Source organism: Zeus faber (genome assembly GCF_960531495.2).
Source record: "Zeus faber genome assembly, chromosome: 2".
NCBI classification, from domain to species: domain Eukaryota; kingdom Metazoa; phylum Chordata; class Actinopteri; order Zeiformes; family Zeidae; genus Zeus; species Zeus faber.
The window spans coordinates 45423283-45440207 of record NC_137189.1 but is presented as its reverse complement, the minus strand read 5'-3'; the positions used below and the strand labels follow the sequence as shown (position 1 = coordinate 45440207).

Below are 16925 nucleotides of genomic sequence, written 5' to 3'. Positions count from 1 at the left end.
ATCAGCCACAGCATTAAAACCAGTGACAGGTGAAGTGAATAACATTGCTCATCCCATTCCAATGGCACCTGTCAAGGGGTGGGAAATATTAGGCAGCAAGTCAACAGTCAGTTCTTGAAGTTGACTTGTTGGAAGCAGGAAAAATGGGGAAGCGTAAGAATCTGAGCGACTTTGACGAGGACGAAATTGTGATGGCTAGACGACTGGGTCAGAGCATCTCCAAAACGGCAGGTCTTGTGGGGTGTTCCTGGTAAGCAGTGGTTAGTAACCACCAAAAGTGGTCCAAGGAAGCGGCGAAGCGGCGACAGGGTCATGGGCGACCATGGGCTCATTTATGCGCTAAAAGTTAATGCTGCCCATGATAGAAAGGTGTCAGGACACACAGTGCATCACAGCTTGCTGCGTATTGGGCTGCTGAGGCGCAGACCGGTCAGAGTGTCCATGCTGAGTTGTTTTGGGGCACGAGTGGGACCTACACAATATTTATTGTAATTAGTGGTGGTTTTAATGTTGTGGCTGATTAGTGTATATCTGTAAAACCAAACCAAAACTCTCTTTGAATTTTAAATCCAACTTTCTTCTGGGTTCCGTCCTCCACAAAATAAATACATCTAAAATAAAAACACAGTTTTTATTTTAAGAGATCTCTGTCATTTCTCAGCATTCATCCTCTGTCCTGATCCAAGGAATGTCCCTTAGTTGAGTTTAAAATGTTTGTTTAATACAATCAGAATCTAACAAAAACAAATAGATCCAAACTAAAAACACAGCAAAAGCAACACTGGAACCGTCACCGGAGGCGCTGTGTGCACCATGATCTAAATAGCATCTCTAAATTGTCCTGCCTGTCTAAAATACTTGAATCAATAGTAAACAATCAACTCAAGAATTTTCTAGCTGGGTATTCTGCCTCACCAGTCTGGTTTCAGGGCTAACCATAGCACCATCTCTAATCTCACCATCTTTAATATTTAATTATATTGTGACAACAGTGGATAAAAAGAAGCATTGTGCTGCTCTGTTCATCGACCTATCAAAAGCCTTTGATATGGTTGATCATTCCCTGCTCTTACATAGACTGCTAAGTATTGGATGTTACCCTAATTCTTATGGATGGTTCCAAAACGACCTCTCTGATAGACGGCAGCGCCTGAAAACGGTTAATGTTCAATCTGCATTTTTATCAACAACAAAAGGTGTCCCAGAAGGCTCGCTTTTAGGATCGGTCCTTTTCACAATTTATATCAATGATATTGTCTGGTCTTTGTATACCTGGCGTTGTCCATCTATAGGCAGATGACACTATCTCATATTGTTGGGCTAACTCCATACAATTGGCTTTTGACAATGTGTAACTTTCTCACAAACTTGTGTTGAATGCGGAAAAAAATAAATATATGCTATTCACCGGAATTAAAATCAATTATAGCAAACTACAGACAAGCACATTACTCGGTTCAGCTATTGAAAGAGTCGCACACTGCAAATATTTAGGCATCTGGATTGATGATAAACTCACTTTTAAATTTCATATTGATAAAATGGTTGAAAGGCTGCGGCTGAAACGTGGCTTTCTTTATCCAAATAGCACCTGCCTTCCCATGTTTAGTCGAAAAAGAATAGCTGAAACTGTGTTTCTTTCTGTCTTGGATTATTGTGATGTAAGTAATATATACTGTAGACCAGAGTTTCCATTAGAAAAAATTGGTGCCAGTTAGCGTGTCCTTGAGGATTTCAATTTCCCGGACAAATGGGAGAGATTCCAATCAAATATTATCTGCATTTATTGAGCTTATAAACAATTGATAAGCAGGCTATATAGAGAGTAGGAGCTAATCAAACCGGCCCTCAGGATTTGATTAAACTAGATTTTCTGCCGGTCAACTCCGAACACGGAAAGATTGCTTTTAAATTCTGTGCTCCGGACCAGTGGGAAGACCTACAATGCACTTTAAATATTGATTCCTTGATACCATTCAGAGATGTTAGAAATATGTTTACAAATCTCATTTGTTTTTAATGTATTTGTTTTAACTTGTAATTGTTTTAACAAATATTGATGTTTGTGTTCATATTGTCTTTTCTTATAGTTAATTTTTCATATTTGTGTTCATTTTTTATGCCTGATGTGATCTCGGCATCATTGAAAATGAGGGTTCACCCCTCAATGTATCACCGAGAACAAAATAAAGGTGAAATTAATAAAAGAAATGAAAAAAGTTGCGACAAGGAGAGCTCCTTGTCCTTGCTTGCGCCAAGAACACCGAAAGAACCCACATCACCGGGGCAAATTTTATCTTGTTCTGAACACATCTTTTTGGTCCAAAACTCCTACTTCTTCTTAAGTGCACCTCCACCTTAATTGTGATCAGGCCACGTGTGACCAGAGGAGTCAGGATTATCACAACTCTCGTCTGTCTTGATTTGTGTTTCTTCCCTTCTGAAGATTCTAATTCTCTTAAGTATCAGATAAAACACAAACTACAAAGACGTTTGTTTGGTTACTGTAATAAAGCTTTTAAACATTCTTTTATGTCACATTTTCATGAGTTAATCTGACGTATAACTATAACTTTAAAATATAATGTGACTAAAAATGGCAACCATATTTTCCATTTCGGCACCCGAAAGCTGATGCCCGGTTGCCAACCTGGCGATCACTTTTAAAAGTTATTGTTGAGCCTTACATTAAAATAGCCATTACCATTAACATTATCTCACCACTACTTCAACTTGCACACGTGTGAATTAACCCTCCATGTCTATACTGCTGGAAATCCTCTCAAACAATGTCCCGGGGCGGCACGTGAACAGTCCCTACAAACACCGTACTCACCCAGCGGAGAGAACCCCCTGGTGGGGCTGGTGTCCCGGCTACTGTCGCGACTGGTTTCACGGCTGCACCCCTGGCTCATACTGGGCCGGGGGATTCGACTCCGTGCTGCCGAGACCGGGGAAGGGTGGGAAGGAGAAAGAGAGAGAGAGCAGCAGAGGGGAGATGGAGAGGTTAAGCAGACAGACCTGAAGCAGGGCAGGGGTTAGTCAGTCGGGCATAGGGAGAGAAAGCGCGCGGGCCATGCGAATGCTGGAAGAGGTTAGGTTATTAGTAGGAAAACACAATGACTGGGGATTGCCAAATGCTGACCCAAAACAATTGTCTTTCCAAGCCGTTTGACATTTCAGATCTGCTTTCGTGTTCATTTAGATCATATGGGGGAAAGGTGTGTTTAGTAGCGCTGAATGAGAGTTTTGTCTGGTTTCACATGGAGAAGTTTGCCAGAAGGGCAGTCAAAATAACGGAAGACAGTTCTTGAAATTGGGGGAACTCCACCCATATACAAACAAACTCTGCCCTGTGAGTATTCCAACACACAAGATGTGCCCCAACTCGGATGTATGTAAGCCCCCCCCAATCAAGGCTTGTCCTTCCTCCAGGGGGCAGGCCAGTAGTGGTGGGCAGCTTACGGCGCCTGGGGACCAACTTCAGTGTCCATTGCTGGTCAGAAGATTCTTCTTTTAGATTTTTATTTTTTTTTATTTTGCATGTTTTTAGTGGGGATTCTTATGATGATATATGGAGGAAACCACATGTGAGCACGGGGAGAATATGCAAACTCCACATAGTTTTCCCCCAATCGAGAGATTACCCACCGGAGCGTGGTGCCATCAGCGGCCCAGGCAGGAATCGAACCCAGGAACTTGCAGTGCAATGCACTGTGCCACCTTTATTTTGTGATCTTCTTTTATTTGATTAGTGCAAGTGATCCACTGATAAATTTCCATACAACGAGTGGGAGAGAACAATCGACAATCTATTTGATGACTATACGTCCTAGAAGCGGTTTCCAAATGCACAAACATTGGCAGCAATTCATATCATGACCCTGTGCATATACAGTATATGCGCGCGCGCGCGCGCACACACACACACACACACACACACACACACACACACACACACACACACACACACACACACACACACACACACACACACACACACACACACACACACACACACACACACACACACACACACACACACACACACGCACACGCACACAACCAAATCTGCTCGGTCAGAAATATACATACATACAGTGATGCTAATATTTGGTTACATGTCCCTTGGCCACTTTCACCTCAATTAGGCGCTTTTGGTAGCGATGAATCTTTGACCACTCCTCTTGACAGAATTGGTGCAGTTCAACTAAATTCACTGAATTTTTTCTTTAGCGCAGTCCACATGTTCTCGATGGGGTTTAAGTCAGGACTTTGGGAAGGCCATTCTAAAACCTAAATGCCAGCCTGATTTAGCCATTCCTTTACCACTTTCGATGTGTGTTTGTTATGATTATCCTGTTGGAACTCCCTACTGTGTCCAAGAGCCAACCTCCTGGCTGAAGATTTCAGGTTTTCCTGAAGAATTTGGAGGTAATCCTCCTTCATTATTCCATTTACTTTGGATAAAGCACCAGTTCCACTGGCAGCTGAACAGGCCGAGAGTATAATACTACCACCACCACCATGCTTGACGGTAGGTAGAGTGTTCCTGGGGTTAAAAGCTTCACCTTGTCTCCTCTAAACATATTTCTAGTCATTGTGGCCAAATTGCTAAATTTTTGTTTCATTTGACCACAGGACTTTCCTCCAGAAGGCCTTTTTCTTTGTCCATGTGATCAGCGGCAAACTTCAGTCGAGCCTTAAGGTGCCGCTTCTGAAGCAAAGGCTTCCTTCTTGCACAGAAGCCTCTGAGCCCATGGTGATGTGAAACACGCTTGACTGTGGACACTGACACCTGTGTTCCATCAGCTTCTATTTCAGACCTGCTTTTTGGTGGTTCTTGGTTGTCTCCTGACCAACGTTCTCTCAGCAGCAGGTGATAGCTTGCCTTTCCTTCCTGATCGTGGCAGTGACACAGCTATGCCACGCACTTTATACTCACAAACAATTGTTTGCACAGTTGATCTTGGGAGCTGTAGCTGCTTGGAAATGGCTCCAAGTGACTTTCTTGTTCAAGTCAATGATCCACTTTTTCAGATCCGTGCTGAGCTCCTTAGACTTTCCCATCCTAGCGTTTGTGGCCGATGAGTGTATCAAACAAGCCCTATTTAAATGGGCTCAGAGAAGTCACCAACTGTAGTCAATCATAATCACGCACAAGAAATAAAGAGGCCGTGCCACAACGCAAATTTGATTGACACAACATTCTACATCTCCAAAATTCATAGTTCAAGTTGCCGTGTGTATATTTTTGACCCAGCAGATTTGGTCACATTTTCAGAAGACCCATAATAAATTCATAAAAGAACCAAAATTCATGAATGTTTTTGTGACAAAGATATATATATATTCTCCAACCATGACATACATGTACTTTACAAGTGTGTATACACACACACACACACACACACACACACACACACACACACACACACACACACACACACACACACACACACACACACACACTATATTATGTATCATTAAACCCCATTTTTAGGAATAAAAAAACAGGTTCATAATATTTAAAAAGCAAATGCCATCACTATATGCATCAATATTAATTGAAGACCAATCAAAATTACATCCACATCTGGGAATCCATCTCTCCAGCACTTTCTCCAGTTAGATGACTACATAAGGACCGCTGCCCGAGAGGATTTGACCGGAAGGTTGAAAACCAGACAGTGTGAAGCATCCTGTCACATCGCATTTAACATCAACACCCAATCCTTCCCTTCCCTCCGTGACGTGAATGAAAAAAATAAATAAAAATCCTGTGTGGCCACAGCAAGACACAAGCTCAGACACAAGAATAAATCAAGATCTTGTTTAAACAAAGCAGTGAGTGAATAATTTACTCAAAAATGAGGCGCGCGCGCACACACACACACACACACACACACACACACACACACACACACACACACACACACACACACACACACACACACACACACACACACATTATTATTATTGAAAAATAATAAAATAACATCTCCATATATTGTTTAGCTGAACTCTGTATCGGCAGGTACCCAAGAGCCACACCCTACTTTTATGTATAAATCACCCTACCTGTGTTGGACCTGGTGGGGCTGGTCTCGCGGCTGCAGCCCTGGCTGCGAGGCCCCCGCGTCCTGCTCTTGTTGGTCAGGCTGCCGGTGGTGGCGTTGGAAGGGGTGGAGGCTGCGGCGGGCCCCACGGTGGGTCTGGGGATCCTGCCGTAGGCGGAGGTCAGCAGCCTGCCCGGAGAACCCGACCGACTGCCGGCTGAAACACATCGCGCATATTCACTCACCCCTCGTCTACCTCAGGAGGTCATAGAGATATTACATTTATTTTATTATTTTTGCTCAATAACTTTATTTCCTTTCTTTATTAAACATTCTTGTCATATACACACATATGTACAGTACAAACATCTAAACTAATCTATCTTCCTTTAAATCATGCATCCATGTCGGCAGTGGTGGCTGGTGGTGATATTGGATGGGCGGGCTGAATAAAAGCCAAAAAACGATAAAAAATTAATAATAAAATTAAAAATAAAAATTAAAAACACTTTACCAGGATTCCATCTCTGAGTGAACACAGTACAGCCCACAATCCTCTTTGAGGGAGACAAATATAACTTTGCTTTCCATTTATTCTGTAAAACACTGAAAATAAAGTACTTTTGCCCATGGTCTTAAATGAAACGGACATTCAAGATGTTCCAATAAAATCTTGAAATATATACAATATTCAATACGCAATTGTTAAATTAAAGTGCAATATGAGGCACGCATGATACCTTCTTCCTTTAAAAATTGTAGTGAGTGAAAAAATGCTAAGATCCGGCCCCCGTGACTGAATTTCATTCCATCATTCCAATAAATAACCAGTATCATGTTCAATTCCTCACGTTTATAACAAACTACATTTCATGAAAATCATTTCAGATTTAAGCAAGTTACAGTCCATTTTGTAGAGAAGTCTGCATCTCTCAATACACATTGCGTTTGTTTACTACCGGACCTTGACCGCTCCAATATGGCAGACGAACATAGCGCATAGCGGCGACATTTGCTCTATGGGATGTCTTAAAGTAGCAGCAACATAACGTGACGTACCGTCAACCAATCATTGAGCTTCAGAGTACAACACAGCAGCATCTGTCTTGTCTGTCTTCTACTCACTGTAGCTCTGCATCGAGATTTAGTGAATTATCACTTTAAAAATGAACAGCAGCAGTAAAACTGTTTTTCACGAGGATGGTCAAATTTTGCAATTAATCCAGGGCTCACGTGCGTGCCGAACCGCGGTTCACTATGCTCCGTTACACCGCGACAAAACGATCTCCAACGTGAAGTGAGCCACCTGTCTGTCTGACGGCTGATCAGCTAACTGGCTTTCTGAAAAAGGAGAACTCCTCAACCAAGCGAGTTCCCACAGTGACGTTCCCTCGTTTACTGCCTTTTTTCCTGATAAAATGTTGTATAAAACAACACAACTGTATTTTGGATTAAGTAGTCCAACTTGTCCATAAATTCTGCCACTTCTTGTCCACTTTCACAGGTATTTCCTGCGTTCAGCATTTGTGATCTACTCGTGAAAGATTTGTTTTCGTTGTGAAAGTCAAAAATATGGGGAGGGCTTAGCCCTGTTAACACAGCAGCCACCGCTGCATGTTGGATCGGGGAGGTGAATACATCAGGGCACAAAGGCAAATTCTTTGATTATGCTTCATTTTTGGATGTTTCGGGACCTTCGCAGTAACAACAAAATGTTTACACATTCGGCTCAAGTGACTCCCTCTTCCCGCCGGGCGATAAAATACAGGAAGTACTCACGTTGGGACTGGGAAACCACCTTCCCCCGGCTCCTCCCCCTGCTGTCCGTCACCGAGGGGCTGCTCCCAGAATTCTGCCTCCTGGTCCGCACTCGACCTGAGGGAAAGGCAGAGAGATGGGACGTTCATGGCGAATCGCTTTTATTAAGAATCTTGATTCACAAATGTATCGTTAATGTTGAGGTTTATTTTGATTGTTTTGTGAGTTGTTATAGAATTATTTGAGAATTGTTTGGAGATCTAAGTTAAAAAAATACAAGTTTGACACAAATAATTTGAGAGAAATTATGAAATGATCACTGGTTGTATAAAGCATATAAAGTATCAATTATTGGTTATATGAAGAAGGCCTCAATTATTGCGGTTTTTTTTTTACCTATCACAGCTTCCTTTCCTTTGGTAAAACGCTAGCTGTGGAAAAAAATTAGTTGTTGTGGGGCGAGTAACAATTTGTGGCCAATCTGCCAAAATGTATTCCTTTCCGGTTTCTTGTTCCAAATACAAGCTTTTATCTAGAAGGTCCAACGTTTGAGACCTCGTCCTGCAGGGTTCCCTCTATCCTCCATGGAAACGGAGAACACAGCAGAAGTCAGGGGAAGGCAGAAGGGCCACTACATTAAAAAGATGGTAGCAAGGAGTCGCTCTGGCAACGCAATGCTAGGTACTGCAATTTTATTATATGTGCATCGTTTTTTTTAGTTTTTTTTTTTTGGGGTGATATCCCAGACAGCCTCTGGTGTTTGACATTACTGCCTTTAAAATCAAGTTTCATCGAGGAGAAAATGTTTATTTGGAATTCATCACAGCAGCGTTTTCACGTACTGGTATAACACTGTACATACAGTAATAAAGTGGTTAGCACATAGTAGTAAATAATATTTACAATGTATACCCTATATACCTAACAATAATTCATCCATTTTTTTCGTATTTTTTGGCTATTTGTATGTGTTTGACAATTACACATTTATTTTTATTTTATTTCAGATTTCTTACTCTTACTCTTTTACTCACTCTTTTATTCTATATTATTTTATTATTATTCTCCATTTTTTCGGACTGTTAAGCTTTTTTTTTTTCTTCTTTTTTATGCTAATGGTCTGTTGGGAAATGCACCAAACCTCACCAGAACAAATTCCTAGTTATCGGAATAAATTCTGATCTTGATAAATTCTCATTCTGACATCGTTTTCTCTACAAAACATTTGTCTTTTGGACATTCAAGTCTACTTTGCGTGTGGAAATCTCCAACAACAAACGTATGTGAGGAATGCAACGTCGGAAAAATGCCTTATACAATGATGATATTCAAGGGGAACAGAGGAAAATAAAACACACATTTGACTTGAATCCTCAAAAAAAATAACACACTCTGGGAGACAAACAGGACAAACAGACCACGTTGCCACTTACTCCACTTGTCGTCATGCCACTACGGATATGCAGTACAGTCAGATCACATGCATCACGATCGAAACACTCCAACACTGCAGTAGAAACACTGCACAGAATCACAATTCAAACATCACCAAAAGGTTTCGTAACCGACAGCCACCTCGCACAAAAAGTTTGCATTTTGAGCGTGAGGGAATGACGAACATTGAAACGGTATCTAGAAACACCACGTTGGAGCGCCGCTACTCTTGGTTTCCGTGTCGGCGTAACAGAGAACCAATCAGGTGAGATCTGCGTCATCCTTTCAGTCTCAGCACCCTTCATGTGTAAAGTAAAGTGTGTGAGGTGTTTAAGTGTGTGAAGCCCAAATAGTTTTTGTTCTGTGTATATTTGTTTATTTTACCACTGGGGTTCCCCCAACCGAGGTCCATCGCCCCCTGCGGGGCACTGAAGGACTTGCAAGGGCGGCTTAGCAAATGATTTATGTTCATTATTCATAGTTTAGTTTTACATGTTTTATTTATGCACAAAATATTTTTACCCAACTCTTAATTAATGATGGTGACTCGTTGTCAGTTTGATTTAAATGTCAAACCACACGGCATCATACGCAGATGGAGGCACGGTTTTAACGGAGCATATACCGGAGGGGTCAGCGTCGATAAGCCTCCCGCCCAAGCTGTGCTCGACAAATCCAATAGATCCTGGACTTTGTCTCTTCCTTTAGGGGGTGGGGGGGGCCTTAACTGACCGTCTGATGGAACAATCGATGTCTGGCTGCGGAGTCAAGCGATCAATATCGACATGAACGCCCGTCGGCCTGTCCGTGGTCCGATCGGCGCTCTCCCTTTGGCTGCGAAGCCCGACGAGGCATAACGCCTACCCCTTCAGTGTCCGTGCAGCGCCACGCAAGTCTGAATGGAATGCAGTGAAATGTGGATGATTTCAAGCGAATATTAGACAAAGAGGGAATAAAAGTAGCATCGGAATCAGTAAAACAGCAGCACCACCTAGAGAACACAATCTATATTGATGGATAATACATCTCACGGATGCCTAATGGGCCGCGGATCTCAGAGAACTTCATTACTATTCTGAAAGGGTTCGCGGTCGTAAATTAATACGCCATCCATCCTGTCAACACCAGTTAAATGTCGGTTAGTGCGTAGGCTCTTTTTGCCCATTATAGTCCCGTACTCGTCAGCACACAGCTTTGATGGCATAACTGGCATTTGTGAGATTTGTAGTATCAGGAAGGAATATTTGAATGCTACCATGAGCGCCCTACCTTAAAATCGTCTCCTTGTCCTGCTGACAATCACAGTCACGCAAAATGTTGTCACTTACTTTGGCCATATTTTCTATTGCTTTAATTCCATTTAAAGCAATGTCACTTCCGCCTTTTTCAAATGGAATCATCGGTGGGACCGCCATGTCATTTTGGCGGGGTTTCAGGGGCATGGTAAAATGTGCGCACCTGCGAGTAAAACTAATTCGACCACTATGGTTCTTTAACCCCCACCCCCCATTACAAGACAGACTGAATATTAATACAAATCATTTTTGCAAATCCCACCAAGCTGTCCTTTCCTTTCCCCATATGGGTTTGGATTGGGAAAACATTTTTGTTAGCCTCCTGCCTGGCGGCTGATGACTCATGGCTGTTGTGTAAATGTCAGCTTGTCCAACCCTTTCAGACTGTAACTGTGATAAACGGCCACTCAAATAAACTGGGCACGAGATGTGACGTCCAGGCCGACACCCTGATGAAGGCTGGTGGAAGCCAACACACAGTTTAATGTCAACAGGGTTTAGTCCTCCAACTAAAGGCCCTTTAGACTTCATAAACTAAACTACGCCAACTACACCACTTTGGTAATGTTTTCCCTTTTTGTGTGTGATCGGTGTGCTTGTGTCAGAGAGCCCATCGAATATATTCAAAATTATTTTATGCAAGGTTCCGCGGCTCCTTAGCTCCGATCAGATGGATGTTCTCTCCAAACAAAGCAAATAAAAACTCTAGGTGTATTTAATTCACTCCGTTTCCTGCTGCTGCTCCGCTGCCCCGGAGCAGATCGGAGATCAACCCTGAAAAGAAAAACTAAACTAAACTCATCTCTTTAATCTCCAGGAAAGAATTGGCAGGTGTACACCATGCAGAAGGGTTTCCATGCAGATACACAGTGACGTACCACCACAGCACTATTGATGCGCGCACACACGCGCACGCGCGCACACACACACACACACACACACACACACGCGCGCACACACACACACAGATCCCGAGGTTGCCCCATGATGTAAAAGCCACAGCTTACCCTCCACATTAAGAGACCGCGAGTCGTCTGAGAGAGGCGGAAACATGACAGGAGGGAGAGACGCAACACAGGGGGTTAGGGGTCGAAGGTTAGAGTTCAAGTCCAAATCAAGGGAGGGCTCCATGGGTAAGGAAACAGTTAGGCTGTTGCAGCAGTTTGGATGTGTGTGTAATCATATACACTACATGGAAATACTTCGGCAATTCAATTTAAAAATGTATTATGGAAGGTCGTTAAGGAAACAGGTTATGGATTATGGGTTATGGATTTAGCTTGAGGGATTTAGTTAGACCGGGGTAAAAATAACTAACAGTGAAATGCATCGGGTCTTTCCAAACGAAAACTCCCACTGTAGTTTGACCTTGAAAAAACCTTGTGATAAAACCCAGTTTACACCCAGATCATTACACCATAGAGATGGATGGAGGATCGTTTGGATTCAGTTCTCGGCTGGATGGGAGGACCCCCATAATATAGCACCAGTTATAATAGTTATTATGGTTAAGTAAATCTGATGGGACGTCCAGAAAATCTGATCACTGGTTTAATAGTTTGATGTGTCATTCTCATGCTATGTAATATCATTATAAACCATTTACAACATCATTACTCACACTGTTTTACAAAATAATATCATCATAAAAAAGTGGTCAAAACGAACTTATGGCTGCTCATTAAGATAACCTCCACAACGGCGTCAGTATGGTAATGACCCTAAGTTTCGCAGCCCGCGAAACACAACAAATATGTAACGCAATAATTGTTTTGGCAAAGCCAGCGGGGTGTGGGAGAAAGGGGTGTGCGCGCGCCCTCTCACCGAGCGAGGCGTAGGAACCCGGTGGCAGCGCGGAGGCCGAGCTGAAGGCGGACGAAGGCACCGGCGTCATGCGGGTCCGCGCCGTGGCGCTGGCGGCGGCGTTGACGTCCACGTCGCTGCGGGAGCGCTGCAGGGAGCCCGGCGCGGTGCCGGCGGGCGGCTTGGCGGCCTGGCCGGGTTTGGCTGGAGGAGACGGCGGGAGAAAGCTTTGTTTGATCAGGGGCGAGAGAAAGGCTCCAATGTAGAAACTAGAAGTCATATTGATCCTCAAAACGCTGAGATCATTTTTGTCCCGTTTGTTTCCTGCGCAACGCGGGAAAAGAAACCGTCTTTCCGCGGTTTCGGCTCGTTCTCACCTCTGGTCCCGCCGCATCCAACCGTGCTCTTCACAGACAGCGGACGACTGTAAACACAGAACAGACGGTCACACTCGGGTCCGGTGTACACAAACAAACAAACACATATGTCAGACTTTCGAGATTCTTCGGTCTGCTACCTAGGTTTGGGAGTTCAACGTGGCGAATTTCGATCTGTTAAATATACCACCGTGTCTGTGACACTTTGCCATTCAATTACATTTCCTGGATTTTACAAAAACGTGTCATAGCTTGGCTTAGAAGTCAGATACATTTTACAACTTGTTGGTTTCCAGACCGTGGCGAACAGAATCAAACGATTAGTTCACAACCTCTTAGACTTAGGCCCTGTCCACATGAAAATGCCTTTTTTCACACGAGAGTTCAAAAACAATTTAAAAACCCTAAGCATTCCAGGCCATGCAGAGAAACCAAAACACCACAGAACAACGTTAGGAACATGTGTATTGAGCCTTTTCTTGAGCGCCGCGATGATAATTTTCATAAACAATGCTGTGCGGGCGCCATTCCTAAAGCTGGCGAGACTTTTTAGAATTTTCATGGAGACGCCGCGGACATCGCAACGGTCGTGGGCCATCGTTCGTAGGTTCCTGACGCGTGTGCAAATGCCAAAGCTGAGGTCCACACAAAAACTGAGTTTTGAAAAACCTCCACCCAGGAGTACTAAAACGCTGTTTCCGTGTGGACGGGAGGCAAAAACACAGCGGAAACACTACGTTTTCAAAAAAATATCCCTATACGCGTGGACAGGGCCTTAGATAAAACGTCCCTGTGCAAAATATTCAACCCGAGACTGACAAATAATTGATAAATCCTCTTCCCCTCCACAACCCATCTACATCAGTCCTAATGACAATGTCTGGGTAGAGAGCATGAGAGGGAGAGAAAGAGTATATCAAAAATATAAAGCACTGTATAAATATATAGCACTTGAACTTTGCATCTTTGAGCTAAATTACAAGACATCTTGGCCCTACGAACCCTACTGACCCATGAAAAAAATAAAAAATAAAAGAAACAACAGAATCAAGTGACCCAGCTCAGAGCTACAGACAGCGCAGTCTCTCGTTCCAGACCGACTGACCTGAATACGTCATTCTTTGCCGCTGTGCCATGGCTACGGAGCCCGGCAACCCAACGGCACGTTTAAAGGGTCGTCTCGGCAGGGTTGGACGGTCTGGACGACAGACAGCCAACAGGAATATCTGTCCTATCTAATATGTACGGTAGGCGTGTGTTGGCCATTACAAAATGGACTGTTTTGTTTTGAAAAGCCAGAAATCTCATTAACTTATGTAATAGTGGAGTGTCTCTGGTATGCAGTCTTATAGTATTTTTTTTTCTTTCTTATATTTATCATTATTGCTTACTATATCCTGGAATGTCGTTGGTCATTCTGTGTGTAAAGGACTATTTTGCTCCTGTTATTCATAGACCATACAGACCAACATATCCTGCCCTAGCAGCCAGACTATTGACGTGCCTTTAGGATGACCTCCCCCTCAAAGACACATACGTAACCACGCGTGGGCATCCTAACTTCCGATTCGATAAACCTTTCAACCAGCAAAACAAAAGCTTGTTAAGGGTGAATTTGCGGCGCCCTACTTGAGGCTCTCCTGCGAGGAGGAGGAGGAGCGGTCGGAGGCCGGCAGGGAGGCCAGGCTGTCACCGCTGCGGAGGTGGGCCTGCAGGGCCTTCTGGTAGGACGACTCCAGGCCCTGGAACAGCTGCTCCGCCTCCCGGCTGAAGTGGCCCTGGAAGCTCCAGTAGCACCTGCGGCGGCGCGGAAAGTTGCGATTTTCAAGGGCGGGCACTTTTTAATAGGGCTCAATAGATACATTTTTATTTTTTTTATGCCACTTGGGTTCAAACCAGAGATTCAAAAGAATCCAACAGCATAGGCCACTGAATACAGAGGCCTGTTCTGGTTAAACCAAGAGGGGATTTGTTAAAGAAACAATACACTCTGTCCATGATGGGAAAAAAAAAAAAAAAAAAAAAGATTACAGCATGGGGTATGATATGTATTATATTTTATTCTGTGATATATTGATTCAAATTAATTTGCAGGCCAGATTTAACAATATATTATTAACATGCAATCTGCATTAGTACAGTGTTTGTTCTACAGATCCTGGAAACGAAAAGTGGATTTGTTAAAAAAAAAAAAAAACACTAGATATACTGTATAAACACATACTATAATATCCAACCCTGCTGTCTAAAACCTAAAAATCTAAAAGGCTTTTCGTCTCTTATTTTAGACATTTACTGTGCATTTTCATTCAGTGTCTGCAAACGTTAAACTTCCGTTTGGAACTTCACATGCAGTGTGGAAAGTGACGATGCGACCTACTTCCTGGCCACGGAACGTGCCTCGGCGTCGGCGTCGTGGATCCCTTTCTTGATGGTGTCCGTCAAAACCACGGCGTGCCTGAAGGATTCAGAAGAAGACGGTAAGTCATGCCGTGGGAGTTGGAAATCTGACGGCAACATATGAACGCAAACATGAACAAACGGGAATTACTCAGATCAGTAAAAAATATATGTTTTTCCCATTTACATTTACCAGTTATGGGTTCCTACAAATCAACATTACTAATATTTTTTGGTTGAAACAGTTTGGCTACTCATGAAATAATGAAAAAGAAAATAGAAAAAAAAGAAAATGCACCAACACCAAAAATTTTAAATTTCTAACTGTATTTTTGGATATTACTTAGTCATATTGTCATGCTGCTTGGCTGTGATTGGCTGAGACGACAATGGTTGGGACAACTGGGGCATCTTTTTATTGGAGGACATATCTTCATCTATACAGTTTGCAGTGGATTTTATATTTGTTTTTTCATTTTATTGCTACAAACCACACTTGCTGTTCAGCCAAATGTGTAGAACCGCACGTTTGGCTCCGAGCTGCCATTTGAACTGATCTGACCTATACTCTTCTGTTCCCCGATTTGACTCACTTGTGACTTTCCTATTGCCTCAATGGAAAAAGAAACCCCCCCAAAAAAAAACACACAACAGAAAGACAGTGGACTGTCTGCTGCACACACACACACACACACACACACACACACACACACACACACACACACACACACACACACACACACACACACACACACACACACACACACACACACACACACACACACACACACACACACACACACACACACACACACACAGAGAGAGAGAGAGAGAGAGAGAGAGAGAGAGAGAGAGAGAGAGTGAATTGGATCGAAAGATGGCTCAATGAGGATGGATGAGAGGCGGAGAGTTCCCCTGGTGAGGGAAGCTCAGGTTGGGTTTCTTTGGGGCCGCTGGGACGGGAAGCGGCCAGCCAGAAATACAACCACCCCTTTCCAAGACAGAGTGTCTGTATCGCTGGCATTTGCCACGAAAGCGCTGTGCTAGATCCCGGCGGGGCCAGTTTCAGGTTTCCTGGCGCAGGGGCGTGCGGCCCTTCGGGGTGAACCAGCAGCGGTCTGACACAGACTACGATCCGAACCATCGCTGCCGACTTGACCCAGTCTTAGCGCCTTGTGAATATATAAATATCTTGATGCAGCTATGATAATATGTTAGTACTATCAGCATTACTTCCATTATTATTACTACTACTATTATTAGGGATGTCACGATTCTCCAAATCCACGACTCAATTTGACATTCGATTTTAAGGTTCAAGATTTGATTCGTTTTTGATTTAAACGTGTATGTATTTTTTTTTCCAACACTGACGGTACGCCATCGTTAGACTGTCGAGTCTTGACTTGTAAAGAAAAACACTTGTTTCTCAATAAGAAGTTTTGAATCTTGTCACATTCAATTATTATAAATAATTTTATAAAAAAATAAACATTTTTTTTTTGTAGTGGAATAAATACAAACAAAATATTTCATACAATTTCAAAGCTCAAATAAATGCTTAGCCCCGTAAGAGCCGGATCATCCTGCACACTGAAAACTGAGACAAACTTTTCAACACACTCCAAGTGTGTTTCTTCTCCTCCGCCCACGGCATCCGTGTCCGCTCTTCTCTAATCTGACATTTTTCCTAATTCTACTCATATCACAGCGTCATGTTCTGTTTAACATTATTATATTATCTTTGATATCACAATCCAAATCATATCCATAACCGTTAACTACCTTTATGGAGCGTG

General features: G+C 43.0%; 1 protein-coding gene across 1 annotated transcript in view; it reads right to left on the bottom strand.

Moving 5' to 3' along the window:
- The window catches only part of LOC307227568 (CLIP-associating protein 1-like), a gene marked incomplete at its 5' end in the record, with an annotated part of 69339 nt that overhangs the window by 23935 nt on the left and 28479 nt on the right, over positions 1-16925 (bottom strand). The window contains 7 exons of the mRNA XM_079996932.1: positions 2813-2941; positions 6082-6276; positions 7839-7934; positions 12371-12553; positions 12727-12773; positions 14356-14523; positions 15107-15184. Of these exons, the coding sequence (XP_079853058.1) occupies positions 2813-2941; positions 6082-6276; positions 7839-7934; positions 12371-12553; positions 12727-12773; positions 14356-14523; positions 15107-15184 (896 nt within the window). The remainder of the gene's footprint in view (positions 1-2812; positions 2942-6081; positions 6277-7838; positions 7935-12370; positions 12554-12726; positions 12774-14355; positions 14524-15106; positions 15185-16925) is intronic.